Source organism: Gymnogyps californianus, chromosome 2 (genome assembly GCF_018139145.2).
Source record: "Gymnogyps californianus isolate 813 chromosome 2, ASM1813914v2, whole genome shotgun sequence".
Classification (NCBI taxonomy): Eukaryota; Metazoa; Chordata; class Aves; order Accipitriformes; family Cathartidae; genus Gymnogyps; species Gymnogyps californianus.
In genome coordinates, this window is record NC_059472.1 from 47,181,155 (window position 1) to 47,206,111 (window position 24,957).

Sequence of the window (24,957 nt, forward strand, 5' to 3'; positions counted from 1 at the left end):
GATAATCTCCAATTGTTGTGGAGGCTCCAAACTCCTGACCCTGCTTAAAGGCTTTATTCTGAGCTACAAGACTGGCTGACCCCTCCAAGTCAAGCTGGACAAGCACTGACCAGGTTACAGTGAGGAATGGCCATCAGCTATACATATCATGCAACTACTATCGCCAAACTCCAGAATCACAACAAAGTAATCAGTCAACAGAGAGGAATAACAGAAGATTTTATAAAGGAATATAAATACAGAGACTTCCCATAAAGCTAGGCTTCCTGTTCAAGACAAGCTTCTATTTTTAAGGGTCCTTAATATCAGAGCATATTTCTTGGCCTAAGACCCCTCACTATACATTGAACAGATTCAACTGTTACTTGTCAGGACGGTAACTGTAACCCAAGAAAAGCAAACCAAGAGAGAGTAAAACATGGCTGTCATACAGTATATTCAGTCATGGGTTTTATTCTTCTTCTGTGAGCAACAACATACATACACAGGAGAATCTGAGTCTTCCCAAAGTCACATCTCCTCAGCAAATGTAGCAGTAAAAATTGTCAGCTCCTAGGAAACGCTACTGGCCAATAAATTCAATGTCTATGGGGTTTAGGCACATCATTTTAGATTTAATGTTTTAGAAGTTGACAATAATACATGTTTTAGCTATATCTTCCATTTGCCTCCAAAAACAGCTAGCAGTAAGTGAACAGAAAAATGAAAACTGTTTTATGGAAAAGTTACAGTGCCTCAACTTGGGCTTCCAGTGTAACTATTGAACTCATAGTGTACCTTTGAAACAATGAGAATTAGTAATGAGATTAGCCTTACAGTTCAAATCCAGGAATGCAATCTTCCTTTATCTGTGCCAGACAATCTCATCCAAAGACATTAAATTATACTTAGGAGATTTACATGCTATGTCCTCTGAGGTTAAAACAAAAATAAACCAAGGTGTCCAGAATCACAACAAGAAAACTACCACAGTCTCATATTCAAGCATCATGTCAGACAGACTTTTGGACATGGGAGATTCTAGGAGAGATTTTTTTTTTTGGTGCTCTAGAAATAACCTGGGCAAGATAATTTGAAACCAATTCTGAAAATTCCAATAGGAGATCTTACTACCAAATGGATGAGAGAATATTTCAGAAGACAAATTGGTCTTCTAAATTATTTCAAAGGGATTACTTATAATTTCAACAATACTCCTTTGGCCGAGATAGCCCATAACAGAACTTGTTCTAAAAATAAACAGAATGAAACATAATCAAAACACAGTATTTCATTTCCAAGACAAAGGCCCTGTCTTTTACAGAGAAGACAGAATTTTTTTCATCTTGGTGTTTCATTGCGATCCTTATACTCCCAAAGTCTGAGAAGAATCCAAACTTTAAAGATGAAGGTTTGGGACTTTAGCTAGTTATCTAATTAAGTGAAATGGTAGCAAAACAAACAAACAAACAAATGAAACGCAATTTTATCCTAGAATTCAGAAGGGGGTTTTTTCCTCATTTCTTTCATTGTCAGTCATAGATTTTTTTTTTTCCTCCCTTCAGTATATTTGCTATTCTACTTTTCATTGGTACAAGAACATCTCCATTTCTTCTTTACCACTTCCCTACCATTTTTCTCCCCAGGATTACATCAGTATCACCCAGGCATATGCTCTTTTCACCACATGACATGCCAACAGACATAAACCCAGTTTCATTCTCTTCTACTAATCCCAGAAAATGTATGCAAGTGCTAAAAGTAATAAGCTTCATAACTATTATTATGTATGTATGTAGCACTTAATACCTCATTTTTTTCAGAACATTAATCCTCGGAATGCTTTCCCCAGATCCCTTCCCTCCCCCTCCACACCCATTTTTTTCTACAAAATTAACTCCAACATTTAACAACACTTTAACTAACACATGAAGCTTCTTGCCATAACAGCTCTAAGAATGCTGATAACAGCAAACAGGTGCAGTGATTTTTAATTTTTTTTTAAACCTCTCATTCTCTTTGCAGCTCTTTCAGAAGCATTTCCCAACCACCATGCACATATACCAACCTCAGTTATCTAGGCAAGTCGCTTTTGTAGATCTGGCTCAGAATGAAGACAGGAGCATTATTTTACTTTATTTAACATTACTTTAAATAGCTTGAAACATTCTCCTACAGCTCAGACACTAATATAATGAGTTAGTGCACGAAAATTACTGTATGAAACTGAGTCTGTCTTCATTAAGGACAGTTAAAATTGACTATAGGGACAGATATTTTCTTTTTGTTGTTTTTTAATTTAATGGAAGTGTTAAAGATTTCGAGAATTATAGTAAGATGTTTTGACAATGTGTCAAACAGTCTACCTCTAAGCAAAGTAGGTAACCCTACAAATTAATGGAGACAGAAGTGTGCTCTTTTGCAACATAGCCGTTATTTCATTAGACATTAATCTACAAAAAATTCTAACAGGTCCCTGAAGAAGAAAGAAAAAAAAAATCCCACTTAGCCCAAACTAATTTGACAGATTAAGGTATCTTAGATTTTTTGGGGGGTTGGTTGGTTGTTTTTTCTAAACAGATTAAAAGACGATAAGAGAATGCTTTTCTGATCAACTTCCAAAATCCATACAAAACACTTTTGATCAACTGCTTTGACTCTGTTACTCCAAAATTTTTTCTAGTTTCCCATCTTCTATTGAAGTTTTCAATCCGTAGTTCACAGACCAGTTGAAAGACTACCTTTTTGGAGTTCATGAAACACAATAGCTCAAATGATTGCTCAGACACCGGTTTTATCCTCAAGGCCTTTCACTCTGCCCACTCCTCTTACTGCTTCTCTCTTGGAGTGTATCCTGCACCCTTCAGTCAGTCAAGCATCTGTTCACTTCTCCCACATTTATGATCTCTTTCATTGGAAAACTCCCCAGACAGCCCTATATGAGTTCTGCAGTCTCCTCCTCAAGTGCCGCTGCTGCTGTGGGCCTGGAGGCTAAATTAACAACCCACAATGGTTACAGTGAACATCAAACATTTACTGTGAAGGGCTGATCGCAGCACAGGTACTGAGAGGTTCCTGTGGAGGTACTTAGTAAATGCAACAATCATCAGCAATGCATGTATCCAGCATGCAGTAACTTGCACGGACAGATTGGTAAAAATCTCCAAATTTACCTTGTGAAGCCACAGCCCTCTAGTTCTTAAGTGCTTCTACAACTCTAAAAAGAGCATATTTTAACATCAGAACCACTTAGTGGGGCTCACCGTCGTTGGAACACTGTATCACAAAGAGCAGGAAAGATCCTTCCTCATAAGATAACTGCAGTGTTGAAGCTAGCTTAAAGCAGTAATTCCATTTTCTTTCAGTATCTGTTCCTTGAGGGCTGATCCCATGCTCTAGAAACCACAGTATTCACTAACAGACTTTTACTAAGGACAAGGAACATCAGTCCAAGACAAAGACATAGCGTTGGTTATCATTGACAAGGTCCACTCAGATGGGTAGCTCTCATTCCAAAAGCGATAGGGGAAATTGGCAGTGAGTCAGCTGATACCTGAATATTGACTGGAGGAACAGCATTTTTGCACGAAGAATTTGATTTGCAAGATGAAACAACCACACAACTGGACCAACCCAAGAGCTAGGAGCAGTGTCCATTTCTTGCTATTGCTAACCGTCTACCCAAAGGATGCTGGGGCTCGTTATGGGCAGACCAAATGTCCCAGGCACGTAGACTTGTTTCTATGATTCTCCCAGTCAGTCTCACACGGCTGTAACCCAATACTTGACATGAGATAGACAGATAGATAGATAGATATAAAGATTTGGGCTGCTAAGTCAGGAATTTGAGGGTCCATATCAAAACATGCAATCCTTATTCTGTCCTCCCATCAAGTATTTCCTACTGAGATACCTGGCAAAAAGCACTTCAGCTATTGCCCAGGAGGCCACTGTTGTACTATGATCTATATTCACAGTATATATGTGCAGTCTCCAGCTGCACAGATGTACTGGGCAGGGTGAAGTAAATCATCACAATAATCTCCATCATTATTTTAAAAGATTAGTAGCCTTACAGAAGATAGCTCATGCTCTATACTACTGCTTCCCCTTTCTTTTCTATGATCTGGCCTGATGGACCCAAGCACTTGCTGAACTGTCCAGCCGTTCTGCTGACGTGTGCTTAACAGACAGGAGATGTTTAATAATGCAACACAACTTGACAGCACAGGAACAGGACAAAAGGAAGACAAACAACCTGTTTGACAAGGATTGCCAATGTAGCAAAATTGGCTACACAGATTTTTCTTATTCTTGGCCAGAAAAAAAAAATCCTTTCAAACCAAGACACCTCAGTACAAGAACAGTCCGGGCAAATGCTTGGTAGTCCCTGACATCTTCAGGAAGCTACACATTTGGGTAACCATGGGTCATCTTGAAACCAGTAACAAAAAAGTATTAACATATCTTCAGTAGTAACTTATTTAAAATGTCTTCAACAGTCATTTACTAAGCTTATTCCACAGCTAGACAGTGAGCCCCACTAAGTTATTCCACTTTTTTTCTTTTTAAAACCAAAGATGAGTGCTTGCAAGATGTCTCAAAAACCTGCATTATGAATGAAACAAATTATGAAATAGATTAGAATGCATTAAGCACTACTGCTCTAAGTACGAACCTGCTGCAGCATTGTAACATCAAACTGCCAAAAAAAATCCAGAGACTAAGTCCAAAAAAGCCTCAAAAAAGCAGAGAATGTGAATGAGCACCATTAAATGGATACAGAATTCTCAATCTCTACAAGAAAATGGATGTTTTCTGTCTAGTCACTGACAGGAAAAAAAGAGGTAACGATGCATTTGAATTCTAAATCATGCCCATCAGACAACTTTTCATAATCATTTTATTCTCCTAGTTCTCCCATTTTTTAAGTAGGATGTGAAATTCCACAAAAAGACCAGATTCTGGCGAAGGCCAGAGAAGTCCTAGCTCGTATGGGTAATGAAAGTTACCAAGTGATTTTACTGATGTCACAAAACTAAAACTAATTTGGGGCGTGTGACTTATTTTCAAGTCTGAACAGACAAGGTGACCTTCAGGCCCGTTCCAACTTCATCTTCTATGATTATTGGTTCTATAATTATCGAAGTAATGCTCTAATTAAGATGCTTTTCCCGCTCTAAACACCAAATCCCAAAGAGGTTCTCGTTGGTCTTACCTGTCTAGAATTTCTAAATGACAGAAATGCCAAATGAGATGAAAGAAGCTGGTCTGATCAGAGTGTCATCATTTTGAGATAGCTGCCAGAATCTTGGTCCAGAAGAATGACAGCAGGCTATCGCCAATAAGGGTCTATTTTCTCCCATTACCCTTGCTAGGAAATATTGGCAGATAGGCATAGTGACATGGAATGTCACATGCTTCTCTGATACAGCAATGCCAATAGATAACCCAGCAGCTGGTGGATAACTGGGAATGCATAAAAAGAACTAACATTTATCCAAAAATAGACATCAATAGATTTATTGAAACATCTGGATGTGGAATTTGTTCAGTTAAAACTGATGGAACTGAAAGAAAAATAATCAAAACAGAAAGTTATCACTTAATGAAGGATGAAGTTAAGTACTTTGGCAATACAATGATAGTGGTAGAGCCTCACCTTATATAAAAAAGGTTCAAGTCACAAGAACAAATCATATGGGACATGAAGATTGACTGTGATTTACTAGACTCTGTAGACATTTCACAAGGCATCTCACCAACTATAGTGAACCACTACACACAGTTAGGCAGGTTCTCCAGGCTGCTAAGAGTCAGCTGAAATGGAGTAAAACTTTGACCTTCAAATGGTTGATATATACTTTGGTTAAAGCTCTTTTCCCTCTCTAGACACCAAGTTATACAGGAAGCTAATCAGGATAAAGCAATATAAACCTTGACTAGAATGACTGCTTCACTAAATTCCTGATCCTGTCTATACTTAACCAAGATCAAAACAAGAGAGAAAATAGCTTCAACATTAAGTTCTCCAAACCAAATCATCTACTAGCTCAAGACGCTTGTCTATCAAGGAACACTTCTGAAGTTGTAGATGTTTAGAAAACATTGTTATTTGTATGTCAGACTATGCTCTATAGGATGCGACTGTCACCCACAGGATAATGATCTCTAGAGCTGAGCCTCTGCAAGCAGTGAGGAGATTCTCATGATCACAGGCTCGGCTAGACCGATTTATGTATATAGGAGGACAAGTTTTAACACAGAGTATGTAATGTGTGCCTTCTAAATAAATTACTTTCTGATGCTCCAAAATCATGAACAATAATGTAGGACATGACCTGGAACGTCTTCTGCAGAGAACTATAGCGCAATCCTCTTAACGAGTCTGTGAATGCCCCTGATGATTCCAGAGCAACAGTCTGAACTGTGGTTGCCGATCCTGGCAAACGTCAGACAGAAATTAAACTCAATGCTACAGTACAAAACAAGTCTCCTCAGACACCTGAGGTACGGGATGCCACATCAGACTCAGAACCTGCAATGTAACAGCTGGATCCCATATGTTAAAAACCTCATCTAAAAGGTCCTCCGATATTGAGGAAAGCTACATGCCAGGGTCCACACAGACTTTGTCCTGCTGAGCTCAAGCCATTAAAGAGAGCTGAACTCTTAACATTCAATGGATGAAAACATCAGATCCCCCCCAGTTTCCTGTTCTAATGTCAGAAGCACCAGAGCTTGCTTAGACCAAAGTGAATGGTGCTGCTCTATATCCCTAAGGGGGACTAAGTGCAGTCCCCAACCCCAATCAGTGCACGGACACCAAAGCTCTAGGAAGAAGGCATGCACTGCCAGATGGCTTATTAACTGTCTCCTGATACTCACAATGTCTGTGCTGAAGTACTATAGTCATACGTGGATATATTCAGGTAGTGGTCTGCTTAAGGTATGATATTCAGAAAGACATAGGTCATCCCTTCAAACCAAGATTAGCTGCAGGTAAGAAGGCACCTCTCTACCCTTTTTACATTCCCAGCAGGTACATCTCCTCCCAAGAAAGTAATTCCAGCAATAGGAAACTATCTAGCAAGACTTCGCAAGGACAGAGCAGCCTCAGAGGGCCAGTACATCAACGATTTGGATTTCTTTGGGGAGGGTGACTGTCATTCAAAGTTGGTAAGAGATTAAATAGGCTACCTGTGGCCAATTTGTTGTCCTTGAGCAGCATGGGGATTTGCTACCTGAACTAAGAGGATGAGCAAATGGGCTGAACCAGGATGTGCTGCTTAGAGCTGGCTCTGTTCCAGGTTGTTGTTCTGCCTTTGCATTGGAAGCTGACTGTTCCAGAGTGAAGGCTAAGATATTTGATTCCTTCAGTCTGTAAGTTCCTCAAAAGGAGGATTTGGTCAGTTTCAACTGGAACCCATGGAATCATCATGAAATAATTTTCACTAATCACATCTGCTCCCAGGTCTTAATAGGAGAAAAGGAGGCCACTAGTTATTGCTATTTACAGGGAATGCCAAGATTATCATCATCATACCCAGGAAAAGGGAAAACATTTTGAAGCTTACAACATTTAAAAAAACCCTATTACTCCAAAGCCAAGAGGTCAAGTTTAGCAAATGACTCTGCAAGTGACTGTAATCCGCTGGTCACAATGTAAAGAACAAAGAAAGGCTCCAGCAGGAAGTACGATGAGTTTGGCTTTTCGCCTTGAGGACAGCATGCTACCTGGTCCAGACTAGCATGCTGCAATGACACGGTTTGATCCAGGGAACTGGTGAACTGGGCTAGCAAATCCAAAGCAACCTAGCTGTGAAGGGTGGGTAGGACCTTGGGTGTGGTTTGTGGAAACTATTTCACTGTGATTCCACTGGTTCCACGTGCAACTGACCAAATCTTGTCTGTGAGAAACTTGTCAACTGCTGGAAGAAAAAAACACAAATCAGTTCTTTCAACAGAAACATGCAGTATGACAAGAAAATATTGGTTCTTCTACAGAGAAAGGTAAGCCAGGAGCCACTGGAAGCATTCACTATAACAGTGAGCATTAAATCACACCTTGAGGCACTGAGAACGCCTTCACATTGTTGACGAATGCTCATATTTAGGTTCCTGTAAGGGTTTTCTCCTATGCTACCCTGCTTTGATAGAAGTAATGCGACGCTACCGAGAACAGGTCCCATTCCTGGGCTGGGTTCCTGCCTTCCTAAAGGTCTGTGATGCCAAGGGTTAAAGGGCCATCTAAGATAAGAGTTTGAATCTCATTCCTCTCAATCTGCCCTAGAAGAATGCAAAAGGTGAGCTGAAATAGATTAAATTTATATTTTATTTGTAGATCACCTTTTAAAATAAAAAAATATTAAAACACACTAATTTCTGTATTATTTCATACTAAGAAAATAAAATACGGACACTTAAAACACAACCACAGAAGGTAAAAAAAAAAGGTAAATGCAGGTTCAACCTTCTCTAACAAGTGCAAAAATTACTTTGAATAAAACAAATTGGAGGAAACCCTAGAGCAAACCAAAATAAAATATAGCTCTTCAAAGCAGCATTGATGGTGAATCAAAGGGAAAGGCCATCAAAACTTCCCAAGCCACAATGTTTCTGCATGTCTGAAAAAGAATTAACTCAGAACAAATATGGAAATAATAGTAGGGCTCTGTTAAGCCAACAACAAAGAAATCCTTAATACCATAAAACAAAGTTATGTCAAATCTCCCATTTTTAAAGATACACGAAGCTCCTTTCACACAATGCTTTAAAATGCTATTTATAGTAACAAAAGCGAAGACTTAAGATAAAAGTCAAAGGGATTATCATCAGTGGTCTAACTACACAGAAGTTACTCTTCTAATTTTTTGTTTCATTTGTGGTCTTCAAATATGAAGATGTAATGCAAAAATACTTCCATACCACTATACAATCTGTTTCAACTACACTATCTTAGCAGACCAGATGAAGCAACAATCAGCTTTTGGACAGCCAGCTGCATCAAACAGTAACATGCAAGCTAACAATTCCAACAGGCTTTTGTTGCTTTTCGTGGTTTTTTTCAGCATCGGTTTCCTTAATTAATTAGTATAATTTTCTTAAAGGTTACAGGAGCAAGAGAACAACTCTTAATTAAGAGCTGGATCCTGTCAGGAGACTAGTGCAAGAAATACAAGAACTAAGGTATGAATATTACTCACCCAATATGCACATGTCACCTGAACCATGAGGACTCTCCATAGCACCATAAAGCACACAGTCTTCAGGAACACAAGAAAACCTTTCTTTCAGAACAAAATTTGGAGAAGAGCGAGCAAAAATACTGGATAGGGGATCCAACACATGAATAACCCAACAAGCACTACTATTCTCATTCTTGGGATTTTCTTCTGCTTTATTGTCAACTAGTGGTAGAGACTTAACTGAACTGTGTTTCAAAACACCACTTATAGGAAAGAGAAGAGGGCAATAATAAGGGCAAGCTATTCATAAAAAATCTTTTTCAAATGTTACCATAAACTATCACCCTTCATAGGCAGATGTTCTATGCTTCATACATACGCTGAGCTCTGCATTCCTGAAGCGAGCAGCCTCCACTCACTTTGTTCAGGTCTCTTTCACCTTTCTGTATCACAAATAACAAAGGATCGTGTCTAGCAGTCAAATGATAAAAGTTGGATCACTGCTACCTCCTTAAAACTGTTAGCAGTTCTTGTGTGGCAAAGTATCCTTGGATACATTTTGTTCTCAGTATTTTTCATTTCAATATTTTTTATGCAGTATCTTATGGCATGAAATTATTAAGAGGCAGAATTCACTATTTCAGGACTTCCAGCAACTGCTTGAGAGTCCTTGTGAGTTTAAGAACAGCTGAAACTAAACAGATACAAGTTTTTTCAACTGAAAGGAATCATTACAAATTGCTTAAACTACTCAAGCGTTTAACTTTTCTATTCAATTTTTGAGTTCCATGTATGACCAAGAAACAACAATACGGTTTCATCAAATGAGGATCAGCTGAAAGACAGAGGAAAGACAGGATGTTTCTCCTCCTTCCTTTAAAGATTTTCTTTTGTTCTCGTTCTTTTAAGTGTTCTATCTTAGTCTATCAGACACAAAAAGCAGAAAACTGGTATGGCGATAATGCCCAGGTCATACATAAGCATTGCTTTAGTCTGCTGCAAAGTACAAAGTGAGTTGACATATCGGGTCTACATCAAAGATATGCCCTTTGGCAGGTTGTAAAGACAGGTTGCAATTTTGTCCGTAAAAATGTGTGTTCTACAAAATGGGTTCTGTAACATGAACTGTTAGTGGTATGCCACCATTCCACTGATCCTGCACATGCGTTCATTTCTCAGGAATGCTTGTAAGCTGGGCTATGCCTTGCCCTAAGATAAGCAGACTTGCATGAGGAAAAAAGCAGTGTGTCGCAGACAGAAAGATTCAGCTCTCCGCAGGAGCCTTCTTCCACAAAATGCAAGTTCCAATACAGGACATGCCAGTGGCTCCTGTTTTACTGCCTGTATCACTTACGTGGTATTTACAGCAAGAGCTGAATATAATGGGAGTCCTTTCCTGCTTATGTTTTAAAAATGAAGGGAACAGCTTGAAAAAACACTGCATTGCAGGAACTTAAGTTTTCAAAGACCCTTTAATCAAATACTAAAAAACAGTAAATGCAACACTAACTGTCAGTTTGGAGCCTCACCACTTATTACACACTACAATGTATTTTAAGACTGTCATGTAAAATATTTTTCTAAAGTACTTCTGCTTATTTCATTGTGAATGTGGGAAATGGAGAGCTGTGTAATGATTTCAGGCTCGAGTCCAGTTTTTGTACTCCTTTTTATCCATAACTATTACATGGTGCATTATGAGTTTCAATATAGATTGAATATAGAGACATGACCATATCCATTTCTCTCATAATTACTGTGAGAGAAACAGTAATAGAGAATGAATGAGGCAAAAGTGTAGCCACAGAAGGAAGATGATTTTATGACTATGAAACAGAACTACTACAGAGACGCTGTTGGTACCATAACTGCCTCTCCCACAGATTTCCTGCACAGCTTTGAGTAAGGTACTTAATCTTTCCATGCCTCAACTCTTCATGGGTAAAGCAGAGGTCAAAATACTTAACTGCATAGGCATGTTATAACTATAGAAACATTTGCGTTCGGGAAGCTACTGGGTGTTGCTAATAATAGCTATGTATGTATGGTTGAAACATGAAAGAAAAATATATTTTAGCACTGAGTTTGAAAGGTGTATAGAAAATTAAGTATGGCACCTCACATCAAACAAAGAAAATAAAATGAAAAATCAGCAGCTCTAGTGAGTGAACTTAAAGTACTTGGGAAACGAGCATGCAAGTACGTCATTTAAAGTCTAGATTGTAATACATGGATGTGCACAAAAGAGTGAAAAAGTAATGCCAGCAATGTCACCTCTGTCATTTCATACTTTGTAGCACTTTACTTTGAAAGCCCAATATTGTTGTAATGTAAGGGCTTCTGTAGAAAATTTAACACGCAAATATCCACATATTTGCCGTATGTATTAATACAAACTCTTGTACCTAAAAATAATTCAGCAGCATACAATTTTACAACATATTGATCTAGGTAACTCATGAGTAATTTTTTGTGAGTAGGTATCAATCACTTCATTGTTTACTTGTCATTGGAAAGAAACTGATTTAATCAGACCTTGCAGTAATACATTATTGATGTATCCTGAGAAAACGAACTCATAATGAACCATCAGGGTCCTAACATAAAACACTGTAAGGAGCGGCAATTTTGGCTTCAATCTTTCATTGTGATTTGCAAACACATGTGACTATACAAGTAAAGCCCGGTGCAAGACTGCAGTTGGTCTGAGCGGCACTATGTATCATGCACATAATAGACTTGGGATAAGTTCTTCATAACTTGGCAACCCCAGAAGGCTAGACAAAACCACACCATGGACCTTGTGTATCTCCACCAGTTATATACAGCAGTGTATCATTTTTACTCAATTTTAGCAAATCATGACCCTTCTGGGGGGAGCATGAGGTGATATGACATCATGAAAATAAGAGTGTCTTAGCCCTTCTCCTCAGCACTGGCTCAGCCTTTGTTCTCCAGAGGCTTTAAACTTTTCCATATATTGGACCACATGGGAATAGCAATTTTACTCAATACACAATAAAATTCCTTTATACACATTTGTCAAAACACAGCTTACAGTGGCAACTGCAGCAGCAGCTACTTGAAAGAGTAAAGTTAGAATAGCATTTGATTTATTTTATGGACTTTTGAATATATGTTGCCAGTTTAAAGCATGGAGAAACAAGTACTGTAGCAACACCCACTGCCAAAAGTATTTTGGCAAAGGTGAATGTTCTACTGCAGTTAAACTTTTGTTACAATCGTGAGAAATGAGACAGGACAGTAGCGACACTGTATCAGAACATCTTCACTAAAGCCGCATTATTACAAAATGTTATAGGATGTACAACGAGCCATATCAGAATTTAGCACTGACCAAGCATATGAGAATACCTTGGTACAGCTTACAGAGACATCTATAGGTAGTGTCTGTCTAATACCTTATAATTATTTTCATAGGAGAGAGAGGCTGAACTTCCTATGTAGGAATTCATACAACAAGGTGAAAACATTTTTACAAGAAATGTGCTTCACAACTAAACAAATAACAGTAGTAAGATGTCAATACCCATTACCAAAAACAGATGCACCATTAGCACAGACATGTTACTTAAGCAATTAAGTCTGTATCAGAGATGGATAAAAGATAAAGTTGGTGTAGATACAAAAAGCAATATAACTAGCAGCTTATCTTTCTAGCTTTGTCATCTTTCTGCGCACCCAACTGAAGCTGAACCAGACCCAACTTTGCAGAAAACACACATACAAACGTGTACAACCATGCATGCTGTAGTGTGCATAACTATTTGTTGTAAAATTCCTAGAAAGGTGAGAACCCGTACATACTCCGAAACTGAAAAACAACATAAACAACGTGCTCTACTACACTTAGCAAACAATAATACGGAATCATGAAAACAGATACAGTAGGGTAAGGGCGACAGTTTCTTAATGAAGTGGGAATGGACTAGGTCTCCAGAGCCACAGAGCCTTTCCAGAAGTGGGTGTGATTGCCCTGGATATTTCCCTGCTCAGTGGAGGAAGTAGAGAGGGTGAAGGGAGATCCCAGGACAGAGTTCTCTCTAACGTCCTCGCCCCTCACCCCAGTCCTCCTGTCCGCATGGACGGGATGAAAAGGCAATTCCCGGATATTTCACTTTTCTCTAGAATTAAAAGGAGGGATTTTCTTGGGATATCTGATGCATGAACTTGCAGAGACAGAAACAATCCCTGGGTATTTACACACACACACACATGCAAAAGAAGAAAAGAATAGGCATTTCCTCACACATACACCGAGGAAGGGATGTAGCTATTCCTCCTCTCCAGGCGGGGACGGGAGGAGAGCAGAGGGCTGCCCGTACCGCCAGCTCGGGCTCACCCACGCTCGGAGCGGGCTGCCCCGGCACCGCCGGCGGGAGGCACCCCCTCACCAACACCCCCCCACACGCAGAGGCACGCCCGAGCTCCCCTCACGCTGGGGCACCCCGGCCCCTCCCTTCACACACTAACTCGCACACGCACAAGCTCCCTCGCACACTCCCTCCCTCAAACCCTCGCACATACACTCGCACCCTCCCTCTCACACACGCACTCCCGCACAGGCACTCCCTCACACTCACTCACAGGCGCTCCCTCACACACACTCTTCCCCCCCCCCCATTCTCCCTCTCACACCGACACACACACTCACTCTCTCGTCGTCTCTCCCCCCCTCCCTCACACGCACGCTCGCCCCAACCGCCGGCAACAAAGCGGCGGGCAGCGCGCCGGGCTGGCGGCGGCGGCGGGACGCGCGCGGCGCGCACACAGACACACACACACACACAGAGACACACGCACGCACGCACGCACACACAATGCTGCCGCGGCACCTACCAGGCGGGCAGCCTCGGCCCAGGTGCGGTCCTTCTTCTTCCTCTTGTCTTTCATGTTTGCATCTCATTGAGGTGGTTCTGGGGGGGCGGGGGGAGGGCGGACCGGGGGGGCGGGGGGGGCCCGGAGGGGTTCCGCACGGACAATGATACGGTGACACCGAGCTCTGGAGCCCCCGGGGCGGGAGGGGCGGGGGAGGAGACGGAGGAGAAGGAGGAGGAGAAGGAGGAGGAGGAGGGGAGAGGGGGGCCGGGCCGGCTCGGCTCCCCGCAGCGGCGGCGGCACAGCTGACAGCTTGAGGGATGCTCCGCTACGCTCACAACAATGCACTATGACGTCACGCGGGGGAATGGCGCCCGCACGAAACATCCCCGCGGCGGCGGCGGCGGCCGCCCTCGCGAGGAGGCCGCCCGAGAGCGCTCCCGCCCCCAAGCCTCGCGAGAGCGGCCGCGGCGCCGCGCTCCCCCCGGGCTGGGGGCGCTGGGGAGGGGAGCGCGGGGGCGGGGGGGGGGGGAGGTGGCCGGCGCGGCCGGACTACAACTCCCTTGGTGCAGCGCGGGGCGGCGGGCGGGGCGTCTCCCCGGGGACGCGGCGCTGAGGGCGCTGCCGGGGCGGCGGCGGCGGCAGGAGGAGCGGCCGCCGGAGGCCGCGCGGGTCGGCGCCGTCGGTTGTTAGTGTCGGCGCCGCGGTTGCGGTCGGGGTCCCTCCTCTCCCCTCGCCGCCCGCAGGCCGCTGCTCTCCCCGTTTCACGCCGAAAGCGTGTTCGGTAAACCCAGCCGAAAATAGGGCCCGGCCCATCCCCCGGCGTGCGACCTCCTCGCTGGCGCTTACTTACGGCTGGGGCAGTCCGCGGCCTCGGCGGGGCCGGGCCGGGCCGAGCCAGGCCGGCGGCGGGCTAGCTGCGGCGGGACGCGGTGAGGGGAGTGCCGCGGGGCGGCTGTGGCGCCAGTCGCCGCGGCGGTTCCCGCCCGTGCCTTCCTCGCTTCGTGTCGACCCGCGTGCCGAAATCTGACAAACCAAAGCCCGGCCAAATAGGTGCCAGCTCGGAGAGATCCCGGGTTAGCGTTTTAACTCCTTTTCTTGTCGGAGCAGGAAAGAACGTCTTGTTCCAGTGTAAACAAAGGCGTTGGTGTGCTGCGCTCGTAAAACTGCTGAAGGATGTTTTCTTTTATTGGATGACCTAGGATTAAGATACCCACGAAACGCGAAGCAAAGGACGTAGCACACCTTCCTGAGTTGCAGGATATTGTGATGTGGGTTTTCTCCCCTGTTTCCTCCCCTCCCCCAAATATTAAAGTATATTTGGAATACGTTTGAAATGTATTTGGCGTTTGTTGTTCAGACTGAAATGAGTTAGAAATGATTCAGGCTTTTGTGTATCCATCTGTTCAGTCCCCGCTCCCTCCTTCATCCCTCTCCCAGCAGCACCCCTGTTCCGCCTTGCCTTCTTGCCTTTGGTAACATTAAACCTTATTTTCCCACAAATGTACAGCTTACTGGGGAAAAAAAAAAGGAAAAATCACTCCCAGCTACCACAGTGCTTACGCTGTTTTATCTAGACAAGGACCGGGGCAGCCCTGAAGGAAGCAGAAGTGGTGACCTGATAGCATTCCCAAAACACTCTCAAAGAGCGCTCAGATGGTGTACAGTGTTGCGGCTGCGGATGCATCCTGCTCTCCCTCCTCATCTTTATGTTCTAATTGGAAATGATAGATGGAAGAGAGTTCTTCACCATGACACCTTTCTAGATTTCGTAATTATTTCATTCCCACTTAAAAATCTTAACGAAACAAAATTCTATTAGAACAGCTGCTTCTAAATGTAGTTTTGATTCCAGACTCTATAGTATTGAGCAGAGGATTTGAGTATGCCTCAGAAATGTTCTTGAGAAAAATGTTGTCGCAGCTGGAATGTTTCAGGTTCGACAGTTAGGTTGTGTAAAAATGTTTACGATCATCCAGTTGTTGAAACAGCTACATATTCCTGTGTTATTTACTGAATACCTTCTTTGTCACCTTAGTAAGATTTAGAAAGGAAATGCTTGCTATTAGTATCACTTCTTTGTCTATGTTTTGTTTCTTTGACTTTGTTTTCTGCCTTTTATGTCTCTGTCCTACTTCCTTTTTCTTCCTTTAGCATTTCCTCGCCTTTAGTAACTTTCTGTTCCTACACCGTATAGGCTTCATTCATGTCTCATAGCCCACGCTAAAAGCCTGACTGTAGTACTTAAGTAAGTACCTCATTAAAACTGCCTTTGAAATACCCTCATTGTTTTCAGTATTGAAACTACAACAAAACAAAAAAGCATAGGCAGGTTTATCAGTCACTGCCGTCATAAATGGCTGTTTTAAGACTGAAAGAAATGTTCTGCATTAGTTCCCCATCTGTTCACAGGTAGATGACGATCCAGTTGTTGATCCAGTTGCTTCACGTACGTAACATGAACTGAACTTCCGTTACTCAGGAGAGCTCTGGTGTTGCAGCGTTGGTGTTGGACAGAGAACATTTGTCAGGTAAAAGAAATTCAGGGAGCCTCTAAAGCTAATCTGACTTTGTGGATTTTTTTGGTTGGTTTCTACTATTGCCTGTTGCAGTTAGGATCAGACTTTCATTCGGTATTTCTGTGGACTCTTGGAATAATCTTTTTAGTATTCCATCCTTTCTATTCAGCTGGTGAAGAAATGAGACAAGTGTCTGTGCTGTCATTTAATTCATTTGCATCATTCCTATAAAGTCCAGGTGCTCCTAAGTTCCTTCTGTTGTTCACAGGCAAATGGTTGGAAATCGTATACTTACAGTGGCACTGACTTTGCTGGAGAAAGAAAACCACTTATGCTGTTTGCTGTATCAGAGCAGAGAGCTGGTGTGCATTCTCTGTGCTTTCATGATGAAAAAAAAAAAAGAATCTGTGCTCCTGAAATGAAATATATTTTTATCTGCAGTAGATGTTGTAGCTGAATCCAATAAAGAATGCCAGCATACACAGAAACCAAGTGACTCAACAGAACAGTACACTGCTGCTTTAAGGGAGTTAAAAATCATGTGTAAGTCTAGAAGCACAGCAGAAAATGGTTAAGTTCAGCTTATGGAAGAAAGCATTTCCTATTGATTATAGATAGTATTTACTGCATGAATTGGACCTGACACTACAAGAGATCATAACCATTGCTTCTCTAACTGAATTGGAAATAGGAAAATTGAGAAATGGTGAACTGCATTCAAACTCCAGCCACTGGAACTATAGCTAAAAGCTCAGCATATGCAACACGTATATGTGTGTGTATATATATGTATGTGTGTGTGTGTAAATATACTACTGCTGTCTCCATGACACATTGTAAACCAGATTGGATAACCTGCAGAAAGATGTTATATTAAAATATATCATATATTTCTACCTAAGCAATATTTATGTGATGTTACAGTGCCAGATGTTACTGTTTTGACCACGGATGGAAGCAGTTATTTATTATGGATGCATTTGTGTCCAGTTACTTTTTCTTGCATCAGAACAACGATCATATGCTGCTAAAATAACATTGGACACTGGTTTCTGAGCCTCAATACTCAGTGAATGCATTTACCTCCAATGCTCTAGAACTTTGACATTTGACGTTATCTAGTGAGCTACCTGAAGAACGTTGTTCTTGTTGTTTCCTGCATAGAAAAATGACTTTTGGTACGTACTGCTGAATTTTTTATTGTGTACAGTAATAGTCCTGTTAAGCAGAAATCTGTGAACTGCACTACATATGCAAGTGTATATATATATATGCATTGCTTCAATACAATGAAACACTGCTGCAATACAAATTCCAGTTTCAGCTCTTACAAAAGAAATAGGATCAACTATTACATGGAAATGCTATATGTGTGCAGAAGGATTCATTCACAGCATGACAATTCAATCTAAAGTGCCACTTTTACAATGGAAATTTTTTTCTCTACGATTGAATGAGAGATGCTGAGCTACAAGATAATTAAAAAAATAGTCCAGAATGATACTAATGGAGACACTACATTTTCTGAATTAGTTTCAGCACAGTGGTGACAAAAAGCAAACCAGAATACTTGTTTTTGTGTGGACTTAGGGAAGCCAGAGAAAGCCATTGTGATTGACAGTTAACCATTTACAGATATTGATGTCATAGTTGCAGAGTATGTATGTTTTCTACTCTTGATTTAAAGAATGCATATTGCCAAGTATCCCAACAGCTTGAGTTTCACAGCATTTATTACACTTAATGGAACTTTTGTCTTTTAATCATACGCCACATGGACCTGAATCAACATCCAGAGCTTTTCAAATACGTATTAATAATTACTAATAACAAGCCCAGAATCTAGTATTATCTGGATGGTGTTACTGTATTTGGAAAGACTCCTGAAGCTGACATAAAAAACCCCTACAGGCTGTACTTCAACATGTCAATACAGGAGGGCTGAAGCTGAATTTTGCTAAATACTAAATCAGATGCACAGAGTAGTCTTTTCTTGAGCACGTCATCTCTCCATTGGGATTGGAAGAGGTCATAGAACATGTAGAAGAGTTCACCCTTCCCAGAAAAAAATGAGAAGAATTACAACCATATTTTTCAGGTCTCAAGTCAAGGTGTACATTGTATATTCCTAACTGTGCAATGCTTGCAGAACTATTAAGAACAGTACATTGTAAAATCTAAAATTTACCCGAGACATATCTCACCATAGCAAATTTTCAAACAATGAAGGCTTTGACTGTGAACAGCCAGGGTTTATACTGTTGGCTTCAGTGTTCACCACAATCGTTGTTACTTTTGTCTCAGAACAGGAATGGCCAAATAGTATAAAAGTAGGGCTATTTCCTTTACTCCCTCCTAGCCTTCCGGCAGCCAGATAAACACTCAGGTCTTTTTTATGGCATTGCAGCTGATCTAATAAACCTGATTGCAGCTAATCTGAGGTCCGCTTTGCCCCTCCAACAGATGAGCAGTGGTACCCCCAGCATGGAGAGCTTAGCAAGCAGTCACCTTCCAGCCAAACTACCTTCAGGCAGCACTTCCCTCGGCCATGCTGGCCATCACTTTTTCATACTACAAATATGGAGCCACTTTTCCCCAAATCCCCGGGGACAACTTCTATGAGAAGACCATTGTATTTGAACCATGAACAGTTTACAAGATACCATAAAAGTGTTGGAAAGAAAACATTTCTTTGTGCATATACTACAGAAGAGTAGGAAACCTGCCTCTGAGGCATTACACTCCAACTGCATACGATCACACCTCCTGGCAGTTCTGTTAACAACAGAAAGACTCTGAGGAGCAGGAACTGTCTGCAGATGGCTAGCAAGATTACTTTCATTTTTATATGACACGGTTTAGTCAAATCAAAACCACAGCAGCTGATAGTTTATCTCATCTGCTCTTCTTTAGATGCTTATCAGCAGCTGATGATAGTTTATCTCATCTGCTCTTCTTTAGATGCTTATCTAGTTGATTATATGGAAGTTGCTGCATGCATTATAAATACGTTTGCTGCAATTACAGGAGAAAAATTTAAAGCTGTTTGCTTGTAGCGTCTGATTTAACAGAAATTACGTATCTTCCTGTCTAGAAGGTGATTCAGGAATTCCAAATGCATGGATGCTATTCTAATACCATGTTTCAGCCTACAGAATGAACTTCACCCATAAGACAGATACATAATGAAATGTGACCTCAAGTTATATGGAATTTTAAGGAATTGTGAAGGTGTCCCAGAGGAATTACAAGCAAAATTTATACATCATGCTCATGGTAAGTCTCAAGTTGTCACAACAAACCAACAATAACAGGACAAGTACTGGTGGCCAGAACTCAACATGAAGGACTGAAGCTTAATACTAAAGTGACTTACCAAAATTAAGACAAGTGACTCATGCAGTACCATTACAGCCTACCCTTATGTCTTTTTCTCCGTGAATGACTGACATCACAGCCCCTTTGGGCAGTTACTCTAGCTATCTAGCTATCTTTCTGTGATAGACGACATCATAAAATGACCAAACAGTGCATTTACATTGTGTGACATCTGCTGCTATAATCACTTTCTTGTCTGTTTTCAGCTAAGAACGAAAGCTGTAAGAATTAGTACCATTCAACTTCTTACAATGTGCAATTTTTTCTGGGAATATATATAAAACGTCATCATCAAGTTACCTTAAAGCTGATGAAGAACTAGAATGTTAAGGAGAATTTTGAAAGAGGCTTCACAGCTAACCTGGAAAAAAAGGCTTGGAAGACCATCTCAATGGAGTAATTACAAATTTAAGGAGTAACATACTATGTAGTCACATAAATAATTTCCTAAACTAATGCCTGGAGAGCCACACACACTGAGTTAAATGTTGCTAGGTTGAGGATCTCTAAACCTGCTGTAGTAGCACAATCAGATACAAAACACACAGTCCAACAGCATGAAAAGTAATAAAGATCATTGTTGCATTATGGATCTGCAATTAAAATTTGGCTTTGTAAGTGCAAAACCCTGGAATCCTCTGAAAAGGGAAGTCAGTTTATGTTGTCTCTCAAGCTTGTTGGGGGAAAAGGACTACATACATATAAGCTGTCTTTGGGATAAGTACACACCTGCTCGCACCTGCTTGCCAAGGGCAACTTAGAAATATTTTGAATTGTTTGCACATAGTAGATTGCTTTCCCTTACCTTCTCTGCATTACAAGGCAAATGAACAAGATAGTCTGGTCAGCCTTCTGCTAGCTGCAGATAACTGTCGGCACACATCAGAAACTTTTAGACAATAACAAAAAAATAGCACAGAGATAAAATGTTAGTTTATTAACACCACAGACTTCTTAAAAAGAACACGGTCGATGCAGTATTGGTGATAAACGGCAGGGGGCATTTCTCAGATGCGCTGATGCAAAAAACCAGATTCAGTCTGGGGAATCTCTGTGTGTGTTTAGTCTAGGCTCTTGCTGCAGACATGGTGGTGTTTTTTCTCCTTTGCTGCTCCTTTATGGCTATGGAAACAACCATTAGTTATACCACACAACATATGATACTTCAGCACAGGTCAATAAACAGCTCTGGTTTAGGTGTATTATATTACGTTGCTCTATTTGAGCTGTGCTGACCCTGCAGGAGCAATAACCATCTTCTCTCCTGAAGTTAGCAGAGGAATCTACGCATGCTTGGAGCAACTCTGCTGATTAAGGCCCTGGCTCTGCAAAAGACCCCGTTCACGCCAATACTTGCAGCATCAGTGTGATTTTATGTAATGACTTATATTAGCTATTTAAATCTAAAAATTATAAAGGCCAAATAAAGACCAAATAAAATAGTTATTAAAATGACAATATTTTCTTATTATTAGTAAAAATGTATGTGTTTGTTGTAATCTGGGGCAGGGACTGATCTTTGGGAATGTGATTGTAGTGTGGTAACCACATCAAACATTGGTCTGTAGGCATCACAACAACAAGTATATATATATATAAATTTAAGTTAAAGTTTTGCACATTTGACTTATATACTCTTTTTAAACTGTTAATTACTAAGTTTAAAAATTCTATGAATATCACACAAGAAACTGAGAGTCTTAATTAAAAACCTACTAGTCAGAACAATGAAGTTAAAAATTTTAATGTCAGAGTATTTGGTGCTTGATTTCTTCAATTGTTCTTCTGTTTTCGTCCTCAGCTACCCTCTGCTATATATCTCAGATAAACTTATGCCCACACTAGGACAATTCTGTTCCTGTGAGCCATCCATTTTCTATACTCCAGCCAATCAACCACAGATCACTTATACTCAGACCTTTAAGAAATAAAGAAAATTAATATCTGATACCACCTTTTACCTTTTGTAAGAAAGAATTTCCCACTATAACTAAGAAGTAAAACTTTCATTTCTATTTGTATGTACAGTTCATCATGCTCATTATAGGCTACAAAACCAAATGAAAATGTATTATCAATACTGAGCATATGACACATCACAGTTTAGTTGGCATGTATTGGCCCAATGATATTTCAAAGTTTAAAGCCAGATGAAGTCTAAAGCCCCTACTATTCTCAGATCTATACCCTTTTCAATTTAAAATATGTGAGTAGCCCACTGAAGTTCATGAGACTAGTTGTGTTAAGGAAATGTTTAAACATTAGTAGAACCAGGCTTCCAGCATGGCAGCAGGTAATACGTGTACTGGAGACTATTTGGCTGGATTGCTGAGGGCACACGGAGGAGACACATACCTGTGATGTCTGGATCTGCTGTTTCTTTCTAAGTTATTAAAAAATCAAAAGTGAGTGTAGCACTTTTCTAGTATGCCTACCAGGTCTTGTAGTAAGATATAGGGATAACTTATAGAAATTAATTTTTTAATTCTCTAATCTCCAGATATTTTTTTAAAGCATCCTTTTAAAAATGTGAGTTTATAAAGTTAATCCTAGCTTAAGAAAGTTAATTTTAAATAACCATTTAAAAAATAATTAAACACACACTCAGATGATTTTGTATGTTCTTCTAGAAGAATTAGCACCTATGGATGTTCACTGTCAGTACTGCAAGTTACCTATGTAACTACACCAGGTTTTATATGGCCATTGTGAAGTTTGTGGATTGGAAACACTTTCACCAAATTATGACAAGTTACTGGAAGGCTAATTTGGAAAATTTAAGGATTTGCATGGCAGATGACTCCTCTTTTTAGAGCCTGAGGTTAGGGCAGGGACAGGAAGTAAAGGTTACAAGGCAGATTATAAGTAAGTGTGCAATTTGTAATAAAGGTTTGTGGACTGTGAGCTTTTTAGATCAATCACTTAAAATAGCTGGCTTTTAGGTTATACTCAACTATTATAAGGGAGAAAACCTGTAAGGAAGTTATTTGGGGAAATGAAAGAATCTAACACGTTATTAACAGGAGAATATCACTTCTGATCAATTGCTTTTATAGCTGACTAGGTTGGTCTACTCAATTTGCATTTAAGGGATGATTAAAATAATCTTACAGTTTTCTGCATTCATCCTGCTAGAACTTATGAAAAAGGAAAGAAAATAGTTATGCATAATTACTGAAAATGGTTGCAAAAGAACAATATGCTGCATGCACAGCGTCTACCCTGCCTTTATGAAGGCCAGCCATTTATATACATGTGGGAGAAGTAACCAAAAATAAGACTTTTTATACAAAAAGAAGAAATTGCATTTCTTTATTTGATTTAAAAGATCTAAATTGGTTATTTATAAAAAACAAGGTACCTGGTACAAGGAGTGCATTATAAGCAGTTTTTCAGAGCATAGAACAATGTTCTGTATTAATAGGCATTGTGGGAATGAAAACATCACTTATACCAATCCAGATATAATGATATTTCAGGTAGATAAATCGGAGTGTTACAGCTCAGCAGCAAAAGGCATACTTTAAAACTTCCTTAAACAAAACACTACATATGCTGGCTAAATTCTTAGATGGAAATTTGCCATTGAGCAAGGGACCAGCTCACAACCTATACATCATTTACATGGCATGCTGCATGGCAGTATACATTAGCTATTATGCAATAGAATCCTATAGCAAAAATACAAAGATGTGTTCTTAATTTACCACCTGACAGAGATTACTGCTATTTTTCAGCTGATCGGTACTCACTAAGCAGCCCAACCACGCATACTGCAGCTGCATCCAGTCCCAGGTCCGTTCAGCCTATAATTAAATGTGTCCTTGCAATTTCAAAGAAAAATTGTTCATTTTCAGTTTCCCAAATCAGTAGTAGTCTAAGGTTACTAAGAAGTATACAATGCTGTTCCTCTAATTAACTCTTTTGAAGACCAGTTCTGTCGACATTTACATGGAGGATTCATTTCATGCATCCATGAGGTGATCATAAGAAATATTTCTCATGCTTACAGGCCAAAAAGAGGCTAAGATGCCTGAATTAAACTCAGGCAAAAATGCCTTAATCCAAAGTCACAAACCCCAAAGCTTTTCCCCAAGATTTTCCTTGCCTGGAAATGCATAAAGTCCCGTGGATCTTGCCTGTTGTGCTGCCCATTCCATGCGTGCTTGCTACCTCACTGCTTCTGTGCATGCCTTCTGTGAGCAGCCAGGCAAGGCACCTAAAACTCTGCCTTAAAGGTAATAAGCAGAGTACGATGGAACTCCTGGTTACATGTAGTGATGTACTGAAAGACAACGGTCTACTTGTAATCAAAGAATTTAGCAAGGTGCTTAATACTCCATCTCTACTTCTGAAAAATAGGAAGGTATTGTCTTATTTACTTACATTAATGTCATAGTTATATTTTTAAAAAGAGTGAATAAGCTAGCTAGAATATACAGATTTTCTTTCATAAGATCAAGTTTCACTTAAAATTACTCTAGCTTTACTCTTGTGGTTATCCATACATTATTAAAGCATTTTTTTCTTCTGACATATCCTCTGTGGGGAAGAGATCGGAACAAGAGTTTCAAGTTCCAAAATAAACGGAGGATGGTTATTCTGGTCTGAACAAGAAAAACTGTGGTCGCTGTAGTCAGGATTGCAAACCAGATTTGGTTTAAAAAAAATTCATATGTGAAATCCCACGAGGCATAGAAGCAGGATAATGTTCAAATCGAGATGCTGTACTATCGCAGAAATTGTACACTCAGATCCTGGCTCCGCTCCCTCTTTGAATCCCTGGAAGTCAGTTGCTTTTTCTCTAGCACAGTTCTCTGTCTCTAACTAGAGATATTAATATTTCATCTCTTCCTCCATTTGTCTTCCTTGCTTATTCAAATTGAAAGCTTGTCAGAACAGGGACTGAAAATCTCTTGGTATGTATACATCATGAAATAGAGTGGAAACCTGATCTTGGTTTGGCCTCTCAGGCTACCATATGAAAGAATTTATATATATTTCTATATATATTAAGGTAAATGGCAGTTGTATGATATTTGAAAAATATAATT

At 40.4% G+C, this 24,957-nt stretch overlaps 1 protein-coding gene across 1 annotated transcript in view; it reads right to left on the bottom strand.

The window, feature by feature from the left end:
- The window catches only part of ASXL3 (ASXL transcriptional regulator 3), a 130,361-nt gene extending 116,280 nt beyond the window's left edge, over positions 1 to 14,081 (bottom strand). The window contains exon 1 of the mRNA XM_050915748.1: positions 14,028 to 14,081. Within this exon, the coding sequence (XP_050771705.1) occupies positions 14,028 to 14,081 (54 nt within the window). The remainder of the gene's footprint in view (positions 1 to 14,027) is intronic.
- Between the last annotated feature and the right edge of the window lie 10,876 nt (positions 14,082 to 24,957).